This window comes from Acanthisitta chloris, unplaced genomic scaffold (assembly GCF_000695815.1).
Source record: "Acanthisitta chloris isolate BGI_N310 unplaced genomic scaffold, ASM69581v1 scaffold30472, whole genome shotgun sequence".
NCBI lineage: Eukaryota > Metazoa > Chordata > Aves > Passeriformes > Acanthisittidae > Acanthisitta > Acanthisitta chloris.
The window spans coordinates 7,775-28,785 of record NW_008659716.1 but is presented as its reverse complement, the minus strand read 5'-3'; the positions used below and the strand labels follow the sequence as shown (position 1 = coordinate 28,785).

Sequence of the window (21,011 nt, the reverse complement as noted above, 5' to 3'; positions counted from 1 at the left end):
CTGAGCCTCCTCTTCTCCAGGCTGAACAACCCCAGCTCCCTCAGCCTCTCCTCATGAGAGTTGTGCTCAAGTCCCTTCACCAGCCTTGTTGCTCTTCTCTGCTCCTGCTCCAGCACCTCAATATCCCTCCTGAACTGAGGCGCCCAGAACTGAGCACAGTATTCAAGGTATAGCCTCACCAGACACACAGGGTGCAGATAAAATTTAACACATCCAACCACTGAATTAAAAATCATTATTCACCTCAAGAAATGTGTTTAACAGTGGGAAAACGGAAAAGCAGTCGTGAAATACTTCTGACCACCAGCAGTAAAGCTAACTATAAATGCCGCTTAAGAAATTGTTTCAATATATTGGGCAAACATTTGTAGCTATTGTTAATAGGGTTAGGAACCTTTGAGGCTGCTCAAATTCAAGACCAATATATTTTCAACTGGTTTCACACTGTGACACATGATGAAAGTAACTTGTCTCTCTTTTAAGACTATGCAAATCATCTAGAGAGGACCTGGCTGAAAGCTACCTGCTGGTGCACACAGCCTAACACCTGAGATCTTTGCAGTGCATACTGCTGAGGTGCTCAAGGTATGGCAAGTAGCCCTGAAAAAAAACAGTGACAGCTTGAAATCCTGGGCGAATTTACACTGTCCTCAAATTTTGGCTGGACACATTCCCAACAGGATAGAATATTTCCTTCAGGTTTCCCTGTTGGGTTTTGGGGTTTTTTTTTCAGGTTCTCTATGCCATAGGAGCAACAAACTTAAAGATGAGAGACAATAAAAAGGGAAAACCTACAGCTCTTTTCACCACTTAAGCTTACAAATGAGAACTCCAAGGTCAAGGAAGCACTGGTAGAGAAAACTTCCTGTAAAGCTAATATTTAAAAAGCCATCTGTCAAGTGACATAACACACCTTTTCTGTCAGCAGATGAGTGTCAACAGATGTGCTTTTTTAGCTGAAGGACTTCCTAAACCCCGTTTTACTACACTGTACTGACCAGCAATATCAAAAGGTGCCAGTAGAATTATGAAACTCAGGAGAAGCTAATCTAACAGCAAAAAAAAAATAAATCACCAACCTACAATTTCCTTTTCCAGGAGGTGGACCATAAAATAGGCCCACTCTGCATCCTCTACACAGAACAGATTTTCTCTATATTTTCCAATAGAAATGCCTCTATCCCTAGAGTTTTGAGTCAAGCATCCCTCTTGCTGTCCCTGCCTCCTGGAAAGACTCTCTCCCTGCCTGCTCCAATAGCCTCAACTTTTTCTCTGTTCCACCTGCCTAATTCTTCAAGGATCTTTGGACCCGTAAACATGAAACATTGAGAGAGTCATTATCCCCAAAACCCCTATCCATTGTCGGTAGCAAGTCTAGAATAAGTGAGTCTACAGAGAAAATCCAGAAGTATTCTGGTACTGTATTGGAGTAGAAACAGAAGTCTATGAGGAAACAGTAAGAAACAATGACCAGACAGATCCTGGCTCTTGTAATCAAGGGATGCCATCCAGGAAAGCAGTATCACTGGTTTGGGTGCACTTGCCTAAAAAGGAAAAAAAACCCTCTTCTCTCAGGAAGTAAATCCAGAGGGTTACTGAAAAAGGACAACTATAAGAGAAGTTACAGATGTAAAGCAGAAAAAAGCTGAAGATCAACATGTCTTTTCTAAGTCTCCTAGGTATCTAGAAATCAAAATGGAAACACCCAAAAGTTAGATGCAAATACTTGCAATCTTGAATGAGTACAAAGGCAAGGAAACATAAAGGCTGAAGTGTAAAAATTCATTTAATCTTAGCAAGGAACGCAAGTGGCAACACAGAAATGCTTCATGTTAAGGGTAAGAAGAAAGAAAATACAGGACCCTAATGAGAAGGAAGAGCAAACAACATAGAATCATAGAATCATAGAATTTAAGGGTTGGAATGGACCTTACAGATCATCCATTCCCAAACCCCTGCCATGGGCAGGGACACCTCCTCACTAGATCAGGTTGCTCAAGGCTCATCCAGCCTGGCCTTGAACACTGCCAGGGTCAGGGCAGTCCATAACTGCCAGTCTCACCACCCTCACAGGGAAAAACTTTTTTCTAATATCTAACCTAAACTCCAGTCCTCTTTGGGGCTTTGTGGCCTCCTCTGGACTTGCTCCAACAGTTCCATGTCCTTATGTTGAGGCCACCAGAACTGCAGGCAGTATTCCAGATGGGCAGAATCACCTCTTTTGATTGTTCTACATGTTCTACTGAAGATTTAAACAATCAGTTCCTTTTGTCTACTGCTCACAAACTGATACGTGCTAGGGCCTGGGGGTAAGTTAAATGTAGTGCATTCTTAGAGATCTAGATGAACAATCTGTGAATGATTAGTGATCATTCTTGCTAACTGATTATCTTGGAGGTTAGAGAAATACCTGAGGGCTGTAATGGAGAAAACAGAAAATCTGTTTTGAAAGCGGGTGAAAGAGGATGATACAGAGAATCTGTTTATCAGTGAGATTTATATTCCTACGTAAGAATTAGAACAAAGGATCAAAAGGACAATTTGTAAGCATCCAGAAGAAATGGAAGCTGTAAAACAAGAGCTAACAGTAATTTGCCAGAAACATTCTTCTGTCAAACCAATACAATTTCTTCCTGCAACTGAACAGCTTTGCCTATATAGTTGCAGCAATAGATACACAAACACTCAGCCACAGTGAAGCTTATCAAAATGTTATGGTGCTATCCACTGCTGCACTTCCATTAGCAATTTCGGAAAATTAATTATATCAGGGCAACATGGTTCAAAATGAAAACTCAGTGAACATATTAACATCTTATTATCAAGGTGGAAAACAGGTGGACATAATGAATGCAATTCGCAGCTTAGGAAACAGAACAGAGCACACCCATATGGAATTTGCAAAGGCCAACTGAAGTAGAAACAGAAACATCTTGGCAATTGGAGAAATGGGTTCAAAAATTAAAGTACATAAAAGTGCAAATGAATGCAAAAAATCAAATGGAGAAATACAAAAAGGCAGAAATATAGTAGGACCAGATCTGGTGATTACAGTTCTTGCAAACCAAGTAGGTATCAACTCTGTGCTACTGTAATAGGAAAGAAAAACATTTTCCCAATGCACCAATCTAATAAGAGATGAACTGTTACAAAATTTGCTTTGTTTCAATCATTAGGAAATAGAATAGAACTTCAGGACCAAGTTTTCACAAATACATTCTTGCATACCTGGAAATTGCATACTAAGAGTGGGAAACAGCACACATTTTTCTTGATAACTTTATCCCCTTGCCTGTAGCATCCTTGTTAGTGTATCTACATACATTACATGGCAAATTACTTATTTGAAAATCCTCCCAAAAAAATCCTTTGAGATAAAATTTCATCTACATTTCCCCAACCGTAACCACTCCAACATAATATTTGATAATTTAATATTTGAATAAGTTACTTCATTATTTACACTTTCCGTTTCTGAATGCACACTCTAAGTTCCTCCTTCTCACATGTTTCTGTCATGTTTCAATGATTATAGTAAAAGCAGGAACACTTACGCGTTCACATAAACAGCTGTTGACATCAAAATCAAGGCTCGAAATTAATCAATCAGATACTAATTAGCACAAGAGAAATGTACTGTAATAGACATTCCTAAAGGTATATCAATTGGTACATAGAAGCCAATAACCCTGTCAGAGTCTTACCATTTATTACAGGGGTATAAACAACAATTCCAGCTAAGTTCGGATCAGATACAGTTGTGTCCAGAATAAGGCCACCAATGCTGAAAAACAAAGTGCAATGTTTAGAATGAGGCAAGCAGGAACTTTAATTAGCATTTTAAAATGTTATAACAATCTGTCTTAGAACAAGGACATGGTGGCTGCCCTGACCCTGGTGAAGTTCAAGGCCAGGCTGGATGAAGCCTTGAGCAACTTGATCTAGTGAGGAGGTGTCCCTGCCCAGGGCAGGGCATTGGGACTAGATGATCTGTAAGGTCCATTCCAACCCTAAAATTCTATGAACCGATGATCTTCAAGCCACAATTTTCCTCTCAATTCATTTTTCCCTTGCCCTGTTACCTCATTCTGAGCTACACATTAACACCACTATAGTTATTCACACATTAAAATCCACTTCTTGTCTAACAAAGACCACATAACCTCAGCCACTTACTCTGCTTTTAAGATTCATAACTTTCATTGGATTGACTAATCCCTAAAATCAGTGCACAGTCTCGATTGGAAGCTGCAAGAGATGAGTAGCTCACCACTTCCCTCGTTTGATACGGCATTGACACTTGTCAGTCACTTCGGCAAATACAGCAACACATCAGTGCTTGCACCAGCTACTGCTGGCTCCTCTCTCTTTCCCATCTGGAACTTGACTTTGTAACTTCCTCATTTTGGGAAGACTAAAGTTTATTCACACGCTAAATTCTAGAGGCTCCTGAAAAGTTTCTTTCATGTATATCTGGGTGTTTAGTAAGACACACAGTGATACAGGATGACTTCAGCCTGAAGAAGAGAAGACTGCATGGAGACCTCAGAGCAACTTTTCATTATCTGAAGGACCTACAAGGGAACTGGAGGGGGACTCCATGTTAGGAACTGCAGTGATAGGATAAGGGGTAATGGGTTCAAATTGAAGGAGGGGAAGTCTAGGTTAGACGTGAGGAAAAGGTTTTTTCCTGTGAGGGTGGTGAGACACTGGCACAGGTTGCCCAGGGATGTGGTGGCTGCCCCGACCCTGGCAGTGTTCAAGGCCAGGCTGGATGAGGCCTTGAGCAACCTGATCTAGTGAGGAGGTGTCCCTGCCCAGGGCAGGGGGTTGGGACTAGATGATCTGTAAGGTCCATTCCAACCCCTAAACTCTATGATTCTACACTTCTCTGAAGCAAGACAAACAGACTTACCTGCTGATAATCATGGCAGTTATAACAGGCTCCCATCCTGAGTGGAGGACAGTTCTGGTAGCTGGGTGTTTGGCAGCTATGACAATCCCCATCGGAGTCAGAGCCAAGAAAAAGGCACCAACCAAAGGAGATACATAGTAATATGTCTCTAAAATAGTAATAAAAAAAAAACCCAAACATGTTATACTTTTGAGACATTCCTATATATTTTTCCTAATTTAAAACTCTGCAAAAAATTCTAATTTATATGATACAATTGAGAAATGTTAACAGACTTTATCACTACGGTACCTAAAGTTTCAAGTACGGCACTGAATGATCTCAAGGACAGAACTATCTATACAAAGAAGGAGTTTTGAAGAGGATTTTTGTGCAATGCTTCATGATAAAAATGCAATAAAGATACAGAATATAAAATGTTATTTTGTAACTTATCCAAAAAAACCCACAACAAAACAAACAAACCAGAAACTGAATATACTGAAAATGCACTTTGTTTATACACAAATTCATGGCATATGTACACCCTCTTCTTTCCAAAGCACAGATATAACAGTAATCTGCACAGAAATAGCATGTCTGAAATGATGCAAGCACAATGTGCAATATTGAGACATTTACATCAGTAGCTCAACTGTTTTTGAACCAGTCAGAGACTGAAAATTCACAGACAATTCTGCTGCTTGCGCCTACCCATGAGAATTGTATCCTATTACACAGGCTGCAAATACCAGTGAGTACCATCACAAAGCTGAGCTGATAAGGCAAACAGTTGCCTTCACAGAGAGAATACTGGGGTTTTTTCGGTTTACTTGGTTTTATAGTCCCATCCACACAGAAACTACTACAGTGATCCAAGACAGTGAGGGAGGTGAAAGATCCAGATTCAGTCTTGGGTAGACAGAAAAAAACATGATGCTTTGCTTGACCAGCAGTGAGGAGAAAGACTTGGGAGTGACAGTGGGTGAGAAGCTCACCATGAGCTGCAGTATGAGCTCAGCCCAGAAACCAATGGAATCCTGGGCTGCATCCAAAGGAGGGTGGGCAGCAGGTCAAAAGAGGTGATTCTTCCCCTCTGCTCTCATGAGACCCACCTGGAATACTGCACACAGTTCTGGTGCCCTCAACATAAGAAGGACTTGGAGGCCCAGAGGAGGCCATGAGGTTGCTAGGAGGGCTGGGAGCAACTCCCTTATGAGTACAGGCTGAGGAATTTGAGCTGTTCAGGCTGGAGAAGAGAAGGTTGTGTGGAGACCCCAGAGCACCTGCCAGGATCTGAAGGGGCTCCAGGGAAGACGCAGAGGGACTCTGTGTTAGGAGGTGCAGTGACAGGACAAGGGGCAATGGGTGCAAATTGAATGAGAGGAAATTTATATTAGGAAAAGTTTTTTGCCTGTGAGGGTGGTGAGACACTGGCACAAGTTGCCCAGGGAGGCTGTGGCTACCCCAGCCCTGGCAGTGTTCAAAGCCAGGTTGGATGAAGCCTTGAGCAACCTGCTCTGTTGGGAGGTGTGCCTGCCCATGGCAGGGGTTTGGGACTGGATGATCTCAAAGATCCATTCCAACCCCTAAAATTCTATGACTCTATGAGGACTTCCTAATTCAACAGTGAGGTGAATGATGGAAAATTTATCCTGATGGCAAATATAGATATTTATATCTATAAACTGTGCAAACATTCCTCTTTGACACATAGTTAGCTTTATGAGAAATGTGGCCACATACTTAATGTTTAAATACATTTTCTCTGAAACTTCAGAATTCAGACAAGTCTTAATGGAAAATGTATTTTAAATTACCAGGTTGAACTAGTTAATTTAGAACACACAAACACTTTACCAAAGAGGAATATTTGGCCTATGAAAAGCATTCTCACCCAGGTACTGTGACTTACGACAAAGGCCGCAAACTCAAGCAGTTACTACTTTGATGTTGTTTTAGTGGAGCTGAAACTACTCCTGGAAAAATTGCTGTAGAATTTTTAGAAGTTACTATCCCTCATTGACTGGTAGCGACCTCTGCAGCAGAGCCAGCAGAAAAGACAGCAAGATATGTTGCCCTGGGTAAACTAAAAGTAGAAAGCTATTAGAATAAGGGCAAGACAAAGCCCCAAAGAGAAGTAATTTTTCCTTTCCTTATCTAATTATTCTATAGTATATTATCTCCCTCTTCTCTGTGGTGCCTTTTTTCCTCCTTTCTCTGTGATCTCAGAGGTGAGCCTGAAGAACAAAGATCTTGCGCAAAAGAGGACACACAATACAATACTCCTCTATTTGATAATCATACTTTTGTTTTGTCAAACTTAATGCAAAAGACAAAAATGTACTGATGGAAAGTTCTTGAACTCCTTACTACAAGTAAATCCATCCTTTCCCACGCTTGGAATGAAGAAAATTCCCTGTGTGCACTAAAATTGGTCACAGGAAAGTTATTGTTCATTCTACATCTTTTTTTTTATTTATTTGGAGACCTCTCCTTTTCCCCTCTCTTCTCCCTGTCCCCAGACATAAATCATACTGTATCCCTGCTGCTTTTTCTTTCTCCCTCTCTGTCTGCTCCATTCACACACAACTAAGGTGAGGCATTAGCAAGTACCAGATGCCCAGGAACTGATTTAAAGTTCAGAATGAGAAAATAGTTCTAATACAGTATATTTAGTCAAACATAAAAGGGCACAAAATAATTTCCCCTCCTTCAATTTGTACCCATTGCCTCTTGTCCTGTCACAAGTTCCTAACACAGAGTCCCTCTCATGACTTCCCTGTAGGCCGGAGATATGAGAGATAAAGGTATATATTTAAACCACATTCTGTGAGGAAAACAAAAGGAAAGCTTTAAATGAAGTCTTCAGATCATTGCTGACAAACAACAGGCAGCATGGACCGTCACATTTAATACACTGGGTGTTATTCCAGAGCATTCCTAGTGTTCCGCTCGAGGAAAGGTGTCAAGACGCAGCGACGATCCTGGGGAGCCCTCTAGTGCTTTCCCCAGCTATATAAGGATTCCCAGACACAGCTCCTTTCAAGGAGTTCTTAAAAACTGTTAACCTTTTACTGCTTAAATCCCCGAGTTTGGTAGCTCTGCCGTTACTTTTAAAGCACACAGATGAAATGTTAAGAAATTCTATAGATGATGATGGTCAAACAAGATTGGCCATCATCGAGTTTGGATCTAGCCTAAGTAAAAATGCTACAGTCCTTTTCTCTGCCTCTTCTGGGCATGCCATGAAGCATTGGATCAAACTTTGCTGGGTTTAGATGGGGTAGAGGCAGATTTCTTCACAGTGGCTGGTATGGGGCTGTGTTTTGGATTTGTATGATCACAGGGTTGATAATGCAGAGATGTTTTCGTTGTTGCTGAGCAAAGTTAACAGAGCCAAGGCCTTTGCTGCTTCCCATACTGCCGCACTGGCAAGGATGTTGGGGGTGCATGGGAAAGTGGGAGGAGACACAGCTGGGACAGGTGACCCAAACTGACCAAAGGGATATTCCATACCATAGGACATCATGCTCATTATGCTCATATAAAGAAAAAGGTTTTTTACTCTAAGGGTGCTGAGACACTGGCACAGGTTGCCCAGGGACGTGGTGGCTGCCCTGACCCTGGCAGTGTTCAAGGCCAGGCTGGATGAAGCCTTGAGCAACCTGATCTAGTGAGGAGGTGTCCCTGCCCATGGCAGGGGGTTAGGAATAGATGACCTGTAAGGTCCATTCCAACCTCTAAATTCTATGATTCATGGGGGAGATGAAGAAACAGGAAGAAAAACAGTTGCTCATTCTCATTTTCCAAGATCTCCTCCCTTGTGACGATCAAGCATTTCATTACATTAGTCACTGTTTGAGCTTTCTTCAATAATAACTAAATTTATTATTATATATAATAACTATATATCCCTTTTAACAGACATTGTGATCATGAATCTTCATCAGTGCTCTGCTCCCTTCCTTTACAAAAGTAGGATTTAGACACTACAGGTCCCAGAAATCAGAGAGAGAAGTTTCAATGGGAGTAGATAAACATGCAAATAACTAGCAGTAGAGAATTGCAGGCTGAAGTGAAAAGTCATTCGTAAGAATAGTTAGTCTGGAGCTGTTTGTGTGTAGTTCACTCATTCAGAGCTATTAGTGGGAAAGTAAGTGAAGAGTATTAGTGGGAAAGCAAGCAGTAAAAACTGTCATGAAGAAGCCAGAGAGAATTCATGCCTGAAATGGGATTAGATCACTGCCCTCTGTGGTCAGCAGTCAGTGAAGACCTCCCCTCTGCTGCTGAGCTATTCAGAGGGGTTATATATATTTTCATCTTTCATAGCAGAACTGCTGTTCTGAAAAAAAGCTACTGCTAAATGCCCCAAACCTGCCAGTGTTCAAAGCCAGATTGGATAAAGCCTTGAGCAACCTGTTCTGGTGGGAGGTGTCCCTGCCCAAGGACAGGGGATTGGAGCTAGATGATCTCTAAGGTCCATTCCAACCCCTAAAATTCTATGATTCTAAATAAGTAGGATTATGTTTGAAATATATTCACCAAATTTCTAAGACAAAGCAAAACAAACAAAGCAGAAGACAGGAGGGACATGATTTGGAGGAGCTGGAAGTGGTTACTTGATTTAGTGAAAAGCAGAAGGAAACAGTGGTAAAATCAAGCACAAGTGCAGGGAACAGGAGGGAGACATGCAAGTGCCACACTGTGAGGGAAACAATAGGAGAGAGCTGAGGAAACTGGTACTGGAAGCTGGACTAGGGGAGATGAGGAAAAAAGAAGGTATTGCAGTGGGAGCTGGAAAGCACTTCGACAGAATCAAAAGGAAAGTCACAATAGTCTTTGCACAACTCATTTAAATGTCGTATCAATCACAAATCACAAACCTCTCTAAAATTAGGCTTCATTTCTTTGAATACATACTTCATGTATGTTCAACATGCTATTGTTACCGAAATGACTTCAATTGCTTTGATTTTGATTTCTGGCTTAGCTGCAGCTCAAGAGATATTTGAATGCTCTTCGAACCACACCCTAACAAAAAAAACTTCCCAAAGCAGAACTGCTCTCCAAGCAGATTTAACTCCTTCCCCTCGCTTCAAGGGGAGAAAAATTCAATGGGACTTTGGGAAGCAAATATTTGATTTAGAGGTGGGCATTCCAGAAAGCATTCCTGGATGAAGAGAGCTCCCCCCGCCCCAGGCAAGCAGAGTTAATTCAGCAAATACAGTTGGGAATTCGTGTGTAGACTGACTGTGACACTGTCAAAGTCTTTCAGATGTTCCTACACTGTGTCAAGGTTCAGGTTAGTGAAGAACCAAAATCATGGTGTAATGTTGCACTCTAAGATTTATCATTTAAGGGTATATATGGTGACTAAAGAGTCAGTCAAATGAAAAGGTTTGTTGAATCTCACCCTCCCTGCCTTCTCCCCACGATCCAAACCTGAAAGAGATTCCTGGGAGTCATCCACACTTACAAACATACTTACCAAGGCAAGTGTAAAGACCCTGACTTATCCATGCCAGTATAGCGAGAGTGATCAGATCTCCAAAACTTGCTGCTATGGGAGTGGCAACGTTGTCAGGATTAATGCCAGTTTTCTTAGATCCAACAATAACTCCAACCATTATAATTCCTAAATTCAACAGAGAAGACAATACAGTAACATCCACTGCTGTACTTCCACAAAAATGCCAAGCCGGGGGCAATTTCAAATGGAATAAGTAAAAAGTCAGTGCTCTTGTCCTAGGATGATTGTATTTCCCTCCTGACTGAGGTCTGTATTTTGAAGTTTTAGCCATTTTTAAGAAAATGAAGTAATGTATTTTTTAAATATTCAGAGAGCAGACAAAAAATAATCAAGAACTATGTGTACAATGAAGTACTTTGCTTATGACTAGAAGCAATAGTATTGAAACTTTAAAGCAGACACTTTCTGAAGACAAAAAATACGCAGTGTTTTATTTCCAGACCCTAATAACTTTCCCTGACTGAAAATTAAACTGGACTTACCATCAAACACCAAGAAAGTACATCATACAACCACAAATTGAAAACAAGACAATATATGAAAATGTTACTTGTACACAGTTAAAAAATTTAAAGATTATAGAATCAAATAATCAAATGGGTTCAAAATCCAAGATCAGATCATCAAGCCCAACCCTACCGTGGTTACTAGACCATGGCACTAAGTGCCACATCCAGTCTCAGCTTGAAAACCTCCAGGGATGGTGAATCCACCACCTCCCTGGGCAGACCATTCCAATCCCTGATCACTCCCTCCATAAAAAAATCTCTTCCTAATACCTAACCTAAACCTGCCCTGGCAGAGCTTGAGTCTGTGCCCTCTTGTCCTCCTGCTGGTTGCCTGGAAGAAGAGACCAACCCCCACCTGACTCCAACCTCCTTTCAGGGAGTTGTAGAGGGTGATAAGATATAAGATGTTGGTTTCTCTTTTTTTCCTATAAACAGCAACACTAACTTTTGAACATTCATTTCCCTGCAGAATGCAAGTGGCTACTAAAAATAAAATTCACAGTGTCATTAAGTCTTTGGCACAACCTGAGTAACTTTTCTCTTATTATCTAGAGGAGGCCACGAAGTTGATAAGAGGACTGGAGCATCTCCCCATGAGGACAGGCTGAGGGAGTTGGGGCTGTTCAGCATGGGGAAGAGAAGACTGCATGGAGACCTCAGAGCAACTTTTCAAGATCTGAAGGGCCTACAAGGGAGCTGGAGAGGGACTGATTGTTAGGAACTGCAATGACAGGACAAGGGGTAATGGATTCAAACCAAAGGAGGAAAAGTCTAGGTTGGATGTGAGAAGAAAGGTTTTCCTGTGAGGGTGGTGAGACACTGGCACAGGTTGCCCAGGGACGTGGTGGCTGCCCCAACCCTGGCAGTGTTCAAGGCCAGGCTGGATGAGGCCTTGAGCAACCTGATCTAGTGAGGAGGTGTCCCAGCCCAGGGCAGGGGGTTGGGACTAGATGATCGGTAAGGTCCATTCCAACCCCTGAAATTCTATGATTCTATGATCTAGATTTTTAAGGAATAGCAACACAATACACATTCAGCATCCAGAGAAACTCAATGACTGTGAGAAGCAACCCATACACTCCTTTCACCTTGTAAAAGAGAAGCTATGAAAGCAGTTGCGACACTGCTAGAACACAAAAGGACTGAGTGATCAAAGCGGTATTTGCCCTCTGGAATCCAGCCCAGTATAACTGCTGCCACTGCTGCCAGAAAACCAACTACTGTTGCCTGAACCTGGAAAAGAAAAAGAAGGTGACCAATTGAATAACTGACAGACTTAGGAGGACTACAGAAACATTTTCTCCTACTCTTTCCTCCTATCTACATGTATATGCAAGGTATAAAAAAAAGGAGAATGCTCATCCATTTTGTAGAGGTGATGCCAACCTTCGATGATAAATAAGAAAAATCTTAGGCAGCAGAAAAGGCTTTACCAGCGTTTTAGAGACTCCAGAATAGCAAAAAGTAAAATCTAGGAAAGGAGCTCAGGATTTATGAGAAGCCAATGCCTAAAGCAGTTTCTAAGCCACTCGAAACAATGAAGTCACAGCTTAAATACTTCACCTATTTTTTAAGCATGAACAAGAAATAGTTCTCAGTCTCATAAACAGTTGCTTTGAAGAACAAGCACTCCTTTCCTCAATGGCCCAGCCATTTAAAATATGCTTTATTAGCCAAAAGCTCGATCACATCCTTCCTTTAAACACTGAATCCAATGCAAATACAGCAACAGAAATATTTGAAAGGTCAAATGTAGAAGTTTTTGCAAGATCTGAAATTTTTCTCTAATCATGCTCAGATCCTCCCTGTCAGAAACAAATCAGAAGGAAATACCCTTGGGGCAGTCACAGAGAATATTTTACCTCTTCTGATAAATATGAGCTCAGATTTGTTTTAGAGAACTACACTGTACAAAAAAGCCCTCATCAAACACTGTGCATTAAGTATGAGCCATGTAGCAGAGCTAGTTTCCCATTCACACTCCCCATCTTCATACTCACCAGTGTCTGTGATGTGACTTTTCCAATAACTTTGCTCACTTACAGGCAAATAAATCCATTATAGTTACCTGTTTTAAGGCCAAATTGCCAATTATTAGGTTCCATTTCTCAATGGGAGAATCCATTTTTCCAATATTTACCTATCAAAAGCACAAAAGAAACTCAGACATTTGATTTTAAAGTTGCATCTCTTGAAAATGCACTAACAAGGCAGAAACCCACAAATAATTCAGCTAACACAATTATGCTGGTTTGGGCTGGAGTTAACTTTCTGCACAGTGGATACTATGGGGCTATATTTAGGATTTGTGCTGAACACAGGTTTGATAATGCAGAGATGTTTTTGTTGTTGCTGAGCAGAGCTCACACAGAGCCAAGGCCTTTGCTGCTTTCTGTACTGCCACACTGGCAAGGAAGTTGGGGATGCATGGGAGACTGGGAGGAGACACAGCTGGGACAGGTGACCCAAACTGACCAAAGGGATATTCCGTAACATAGGACATCATGCTCAGTATATAAAGTGGGAGGAAGGGAGGACATTTGGAGTGATGGCATTTGTCCTCCCAAGGAACTGTTACGGGTGATGGGCCCTGCTCTCCTGGAGATGGCTGAACACCTCCTGCTCGTGGGGAGCAGTGAATTAATTCCTTGTTTTACTTTGCTTGAGTGTGCAGCTTTTGCTTTCTCTATTAAACTGTCTTTATCTCAACCCATGAGTTTTTCTAGCTTTTACCCTTCTGATTCTCTCCCCCATCCCATCAGTGGGGGAGTGTGTGAGTGGCTGCGTGGGGTTTGGTTGCTTCCTGTGGTTAAACCACAACAACAATAAACCAGACACTTTGATTACAAACAAGCTACATATTTTCAAGTCAGGCATTGCTTTTCATTTTAAATTGTACTTACACTAGCTTTCCAAATACAGTTAAACATGCTACAGTTTTACATAGCAACTTGTTTAACATTAGATTACTCTGCAAGATACACTAGTCACCTTACATTCCAGAATGTACAAGCACCACCAGTGATCAGATCAGTGGCTGGAAAATCACTATAGACAGAACTTGTGCCTGTGGTCCTTAAGTTCTGAAAATAAAATAGTCTAAATTCTAATACTGTTCAGCATTCTAACTTTTCGTTTGTACAACACACTATTGACTCTTGGTGCTGTAAACTATCTAAACCTCGTCCTAAGATAGTAGCTGGAAAGACAATTAAATCATTTTAAGGAATTATAAAGTACATACACACTCTTTTATAACGTATTGCCTACTGATCCTTTTGAGAAGAATGCTACAGAGGGACTTGGGACAAGGGATGGAGGGACAGGACAAGGGGGAATGGCTTTAAAGGGCTAGATATGATATTGGGAAGTCATTGTTGGCTGTGAGGGGGGTGAAACACTGGCACAGGTTGCCCAGGGAGCCTGGGGCTGCCCCAGCCCCGGCAGTGTTCACAGCCAGGTTGGACGAAGCCTTGAGCAACCTGCTCTGGTGGGAGGTGTCCCTGCCCAGGGCAGGGAGTTGGGACAAGATGGTCCATTCCAACCCCTATGGTCCATTCCAACCCCTAAATTCTATGATTCTATAAAGTAAAGGTTGCATGTGTGGAGAAGAGGATCATCTTTTTCACTTGTCCAACTTAATAAGAGATTTAGAGAGCTCTATAACAGCCACAGTGGGCCACAAACATAAAACACTTGTGTCCCAAAAATGTGTTTCCCTTTTGAAATATTGACAACATGTATCTGAAGAGCAAAGGGGAAGAGAATGTTACTTACAGCAGTTGACAGCCTGGATGCCAAGGTCATTTCCAAATTTCCTTTGAGACCAAGAAGTGCAGGAACCAAGATAAAGACTTCAGTAACATTCTTGAAGACATCCCAGTGCTATATAAAGGATAGAGTGGAAAACATTCCATTGAAAACTTCTATTTACACCATCTAAAGTATTATAAAAATTCTGTACATCATAACTCTATCCTCTAAACCAAAAATTTGGTTTTAGTATTAAATCTAAAAGTCTAAAGTCAGAACTGTTACCTATTTGGATAAAACAGATTTATGGCTGCATATTATTACTTCAAAGATGAGAGGTCTATCAGTAAGAGATACAACACTTAGCCTTGAAACACACTGAGTTTTAAAAAGTTGTCATTAATTTGAAGTTTGTTTTTTCATTCCTTCAAAATAGATTCAACAATATTATCATCTTTTCCCTTCCAGATATGTAGAAACCTCACAGAGGGAATTAATTGTACTATGAACAGAGACCGTAAATAGAAAAACTTGTCTTTATTCTTTCACCTCTGAGTGTGAAATTTATGCGAGTAGTTTTCCAAAACGCAGACTTATTTTACAGAAAACTCTCTTTTAATTGTTGCTGCACTGAGTTTTCAGTGCTGAAATTCTGTGCTACTTCCTGTGTCTTGTCAACCTCTTCATTTTTCACCATTTACCAATGTTAAACTAAAAGAACTATGAATTGTCTTTGTATTCAGCAATTCACAATCACTTAAATTATTATTTTAATGAAAAGAAAAGGATTCAATTCTCAAATATAAGGTCTGAGAATCACCTGTATGTGAAGTTACATATGCATTTACTCCTGGGAAAAAATTAGTAAGAAATGACATGTAAAAAACAATGCTTTGTTGTCTTCACATTTGCGCATCTTCAAAACACGTTCTGCCACATTTCAAAATCCTGCTCTAGTGGCAAAGTATACTGCTTACTTGAGGTGAAAATAGGTAGTAATGGCATTAGCTATTTGCTTTTACCTCCTGTCACATCTCTCTCAGTCATGAGAAGTTGGACTGGAAAACAATACAGATTAAAAGTAATATAGAACAAAAAACCAAGATATATCTCAGTCCAACTCAAAAATTAGGTATAAACCCACATTTCCTTAGGGGAAGGATGACAAGGTGAAACATTTGGTTGGAAGCCAGTAGGCACAAGGACATCTTCAGTGGGAGCCAATAGTATGCACAAGTGGCCAAGGAGGCCAAGGGCATCTTGGTCTGGCTCAAGCACAGTGTAGCAGCAGAATTAGGGCAGTGCTCATCCCCCTGGACTCAGCACTGGGGAGGTCACAGCTCAGTGCTGTGCTCAGCTTTGGCCACTCACTGCCAAAAGGCCATAGAGGCACTAGAGTGAGTCCAGCCAAGGGCAATGAGGGCAGCAAAGGGCTAGAGCACATGGGGAAGGGCTGAGGGAGCTGGGCTTGGTTAGCCTGGAGAAGAGGCTCAGGGGTGATCTCATGGCTCTCTCCAACTCCCTGACAGGGCTGGAGAGAGGTGGGGGATGTCTGTCCTGCCATGGCTGCAGGGAGAGGAGTAGAGGGAATGGCCTTGAGCTGAGACAGGGCAAAGTCAGATTGGATGTTAGAAGAAATGTTTTCCCTGTGAGAGTGTTCAGGCACTGAAATATTGCCCAGGGAGGTGGTGGAGTCACCATCCCTAGAGGTGTTTAAGAGGCATCTGGATCTGGTGCTGGATAGGGTTTAGGGTTTAGGGATTCCAGCACTGACAGGTTGGACTCAATGATCTTAGAGGTCTCCTCCAACCCTGATGAGTCTATGATTCTATGACCATCATGTTGTATCATGCAAAAAATCATATATGAACAGAGTACAAATCAAGCATACGTACAAAGAATAAATCTGTAAGACGCAAATGAACAAAGCCCAAGGTTGGTGAAAAACAGCCCAGGGAAGCAGGAAAGTTTGCATGTCAGTTTTCAGTTTCCTGTTTCACAAGGTAATGAATCGTCTCTTCATTGCAACTGATTGAAGTCCAAGCTTCCTTTACTCACCCAAGATTCTGAGTGACAAGGTTAGGCACCTCTTACTCCTCTTTAAGTTATCTTTGTAAACTCAGTATGTGCAGTGAAAGAAAACCCTCAAACTGAATGAAAAAACCAAGCAAAAGGGGAAAACCCCACAGATTAATTTCTATACTGCATTTCCATCTAAATATTGTGGTTCTGTCACACTTTGTTAATAATATTTTGTGCATCTACTCATACAGGCAGAGAAAGAATCCATGAGGTTCAAATTTAAAAGAGATTTCTGGTTTTTTAAACACAAATTAGGTAGGAAAGAAAAGTCAATATAGTCTTCAAAATGCAAAGAGAAGGCAAGAAAACAAGCTAGTCCAATAAACCTTTCTTAACTGTTTGTCTCTGCAGAAATTTCTTCAAATATCACTGCACAAAGACTTATTTCATAGACAACCACTACTCTTAACTTTACTGAGATGATGCTGATATCTAGGGTGTTATTGATATAATACTCCAAAATTGGATTTTAAAATATTATTAAACTTCAGTCTTAAAACTGAAACATAGAATCATAGAATTTAGGGGTTGGAATGGACCTTACAGATCATCCAGTCCCAACCCTCTGCCCTGGGCAGGGACACCTCCTCACTAGATCAGGTTGCTCAAGGCTTCATCCAGCCTGGCCTTGAACACTGCCAGGGTTGGGGCAGCCACAGCCTCCCTGGGCAACCTGTGCCAGTGTCTCACCACTCTCACAGGAAAAAACCTTTTTCTCACACCCAACCTAAACTTTGCCTCCTCCAGTTTGAACCCTTTACCCTTTGTCCTATCACTGCAGTTCCTAACACAGAGTCCCTGTCCAGCTCACTTGTAGGCCCTTCAGATATTGAAACGTTGCTCTGAGGTCTCCAGACCTTCTCTCCTCCAGGCTGAACAGCCCCAAATCCCTCAGCCTGTCTGCATGGGGGAGATGCTGCAGACCTCTTAGCAACTTTGTGGCCTCCTCTGGACTTGATCCAACAGTTCCATGTCCTTCTTATGCTGAGGACACCAGAACTGTGTGCAGGATTCCAGGTGGGGTCTCACAAGAGCAGATCAGAGGGGAAGAATCACCTCATTTCACCTGTCGCCCACACTCCTTTAGATGCAGCCCAAGAAAGAAAGTTTCTATTTCATCTTAGCCCTGAATAGTTCTCATCAGTTAAATCTGCTACCATGGACCAAGGTACTCTGGCTTCTCCTAATCTATTACAATGCTATTTCAAGGTGGATGTGACTTTGCAGCCCTGATCACACCACTGATGTAATTCCAAGTGTTCTGCACACCTACTGTTATAGAAAAAAGTATGTACACCTGAATAGCCAAAAAACACTTCCTACGAATTTCATATAACGTATTAATGTAAAGCACTAGTTCATTTGCCATATGCATTTTCACAGGCCAAATCTACACATTATTTCAGAGATTGACCAGATTTGAATCACACAAGGAGATGAGATAATACAATACATTCTTCTAAGCCTTCTAAACACCTCAGTATTTCAGCCTCACAGCTAATTACAACTCCCACGTGGCTATGTGCACATTTATTAGTGTTAACAGAATTTCAAACTATTATTTCTATCCTTAGTTAGAGCAGAAGATAACAGTTTTATTCAGCAGCAAACTGAGGCTAAGCAACAACTTATCAAGATTTGAATGATTCCAAACCAAACATGGAAACTGTTTAAGATGAGTTTTGGGGTAAAGAAGTTCATAGGAGCAATATTGAAATATCAAAGAGCTGCAGCAGGTCTAGAGGAGAGCAACAAGGCTGGTGGAGGGACTCAAGCACAAGAGCCATGAGGAGAGGCTGAGGGAGCTGGGGTTGTTCAGCCTGGAGAAGAGGAGGCTCAGGAGAGACCCTATCACCCTCTACAACTCCCTGACAGGAGGCTGGAGTCAATTGGGGGTTGATCTCTTCTCCCAGGCAACCAGCAGGAGGACAAGAGGGCACAGACTCAAGCTCTGCCAGGGGAGGTCTAGGTTGGATATTTATGAAGAGATTTTTTTCCAGAGAGAGTAATCAGACATTGGAATGGGCTACCCCAGGAGGTGATGGATTCACCATCCCTGGAGGTTTTCAAGATGAGACTGGATGTGGCACTTAGTGTCATGGTCTAGTAACCATGGTAGGGTTGGACTCGATGATCTTGGAGGTCTATTCCAACCCGTCTGATTCTATGATTAGAAATATAAACCCCCTAGTCTACCTGTTAAAAACCATACATCTTCCAAAGCAAATACCAACCTGTACAATATCCAAAACCATGCCAGCAGAAACAGTTCCAAATCCTGCTAGCAAAAAAGGTACAAGTATCTGTAATGCCATAATACTACTAGATTCTTTGGGTTGTTTTCTACTTCCTTCCACAATAACATCTTCATTACTGTCACTAGATAGGTTGTCATCCTGCAACATGGCATCTGTTTCTGAAGTATCCATCCCATCACAGTAATTGTAACTGGTACAATCATCATATTTGGGGCTACAGCTAGATGGGCTGTGTCCACTGCTCCCATGAAAACTTGGTTCTGAAAAGTGATGGTACTCCAAGTGTTGTTCGGACCTGACATTAAAACTGTGTCCTGATGGTTGCAATCCTTCTTGCCAGACACCATTCACTTTCTTGTGTCTTTCCTCTTGGTTTATTTGGTAAACAACAGGCACCATACTTGAAAGTAGTCTCAAAAATTTATCAGACTGAATTGTATTAAGACTTATGGTCCAATTTACAAAGCCTTCTCTGTCATGGACTTTGCTATTTGCTTTGGAGATGGTAGATCTGCCTTTACAGTTAGTCATAGTGCTACAGAAGTACAAGTTGAAAAGCACTTTGTTCTTCAGATGTCAGTGAAGCAACCTTGTAGATGAGTCATCACACATGGACCAAAATACTCCTTTTTGGCATGCAAAAATGTTTTTTCATTGCTCTCGGATCTTCAAGAATTTCATAAGCAAGTCTGGAGCTGCAAAAAAAAGAGAAAAAGTATATATTCAACCTTTAAAATATTTAAACTCTACAGAAGATATGTGATACTAGTTTGAATTTTCAAATCACATAAGCAAGTATGTGTAGAAATATCAATCTCCTCCAACATTTCACTGCCTAAGTTGAAAGAAATTAGAAGGCAAAAAGGGAAAGTTGGTGGGTGAGGAAGTTTTACAACCCCATGGACTTCCCAGAGAAAGAAAGAGACAGCAGTGTGGACTGCAAATCATAAAATCAACCGGGTTGGAAAAGACCTCCAAGATCATTGAGTAAAACCCTACCGTGGTTACTAGACCATGACACTAAGTGCTACATCCAGTCTCATCTTGAAAACCTCCAGGGACGGTGAATCCACCACCTCCCTGGGCAGCACATTCCATGCCTGATCACTCTCTCCATAAAAAATGTCTTCCTAATATCTAACCTAAACTTCCCTTGGCAGAGCTTGAGTCTGTGCCCTCTCGTCCTCCTGCTGGTTGCCTGGGAGAAGAAACCAGCCCCCACCTGACTCCAACCTCCTTTCAGGGAGTTGTAGAGGGTGAGAAGGTCTCCCCTGAGCCTCCTCTTCTTTAGGCTCAACAACCCCAGCTCCCTCAGCCTCTCCTCATAGCACTTGTGCTCGAGTCCCTTCACCAGCCTCGTTGCTCTTCTCTGGACCTGCTCCAGCACTTCAATATCGCTCCTGAACTGAGGGGCCCAGAATGATCTCTAAGATCCATTCAAACCCCTAAAATTCTATGATTCCATGATCTGAGCAGAATTATGGGAATCAATGCTCAAAATAAAGGAATACTTGAGGTGAAAAAAATTTTTATAAGAACCCAAAACAAACCAAAAGATATTAAGATTGGATGTAAGAAGAAATGTTTTCCCTGTGAGGGTGTTCAGGCACTGGAATATTGCCCAGAAAGGTGGTGGAGTCACCATCCCTGGAGGTGTTTAAGAGGTGTCTGAATCTGGTGCTGGAGGATATAGTTTAGGGGTTCCAGCAGTGACAGGTTAATGGTTGGACTCAATGACCTTAGAGGTCTCCTCCAATCTTGGTGATTGTGTGACTCTATATTATTTATGTTATGCTCCCTGTATTGTCCTTCCCTCTTTTTCGAAGTCATTCAATGTTTCAGGAATAACTTCAGATAGACTTTACAGTGAGTGGAGATGTCGAAGATTTTAGCAACTAATAGCCTTGTAAGAGATCCAAACTTGTGCCTTTCTATTAGACATCTTCAGACATTGCATGGGATAATTCACTTCTCTATGGCCA

At 41.5% G+C, this 21,011-nt stretch overlaps 1 protein-coding gene across 1 annotated transcript in view; it reads right to left on the bottom strand.

Moving 5' to 3' along the window:
• The window catches only part of SLC41A2 (solute carrier family 41 (magnesium transporter), member 2), a 35,622-nt gene extending 15,986 nt beyond the window's left edge, over positions 1-19,636 (bottom strand). Inside the window, exons 1-7 of the mRNA XM_009069493.1 lie at positions 19,006-19,636; positions 14,714-14,821; positions 13,005-13,076; positions 12,025-12,169; positions 10,386-10,532; positions 4,916-5,063; positions 3,705-3,784 (exon numbers count right to left, since the gene is read on the bottom strand). Coding sequence (XP_009067741.1) covers positions 3,705-3,784; positions 4,916-5,063; positions 10,386-10,532; positions 12,025-12,169; positions 13,005-13,076; positions 14,714-14,821; positions 19,006-19,560 — 1,255 coding nt within the window. The 5' untranslated portion in view covers positions 19,561-19,636. The remainder of the gene's footprint in view (positions 1-3,704; positions 3,785-4,915; positions 5,064-10,385; positions 10,533-12,024; positions 12,170-13,004; positions 13,077-14,713; positions 14,822-19,005) is intronic.
• Positions 19,637-21,011: the final 1,375 nt, after the last annotated feature.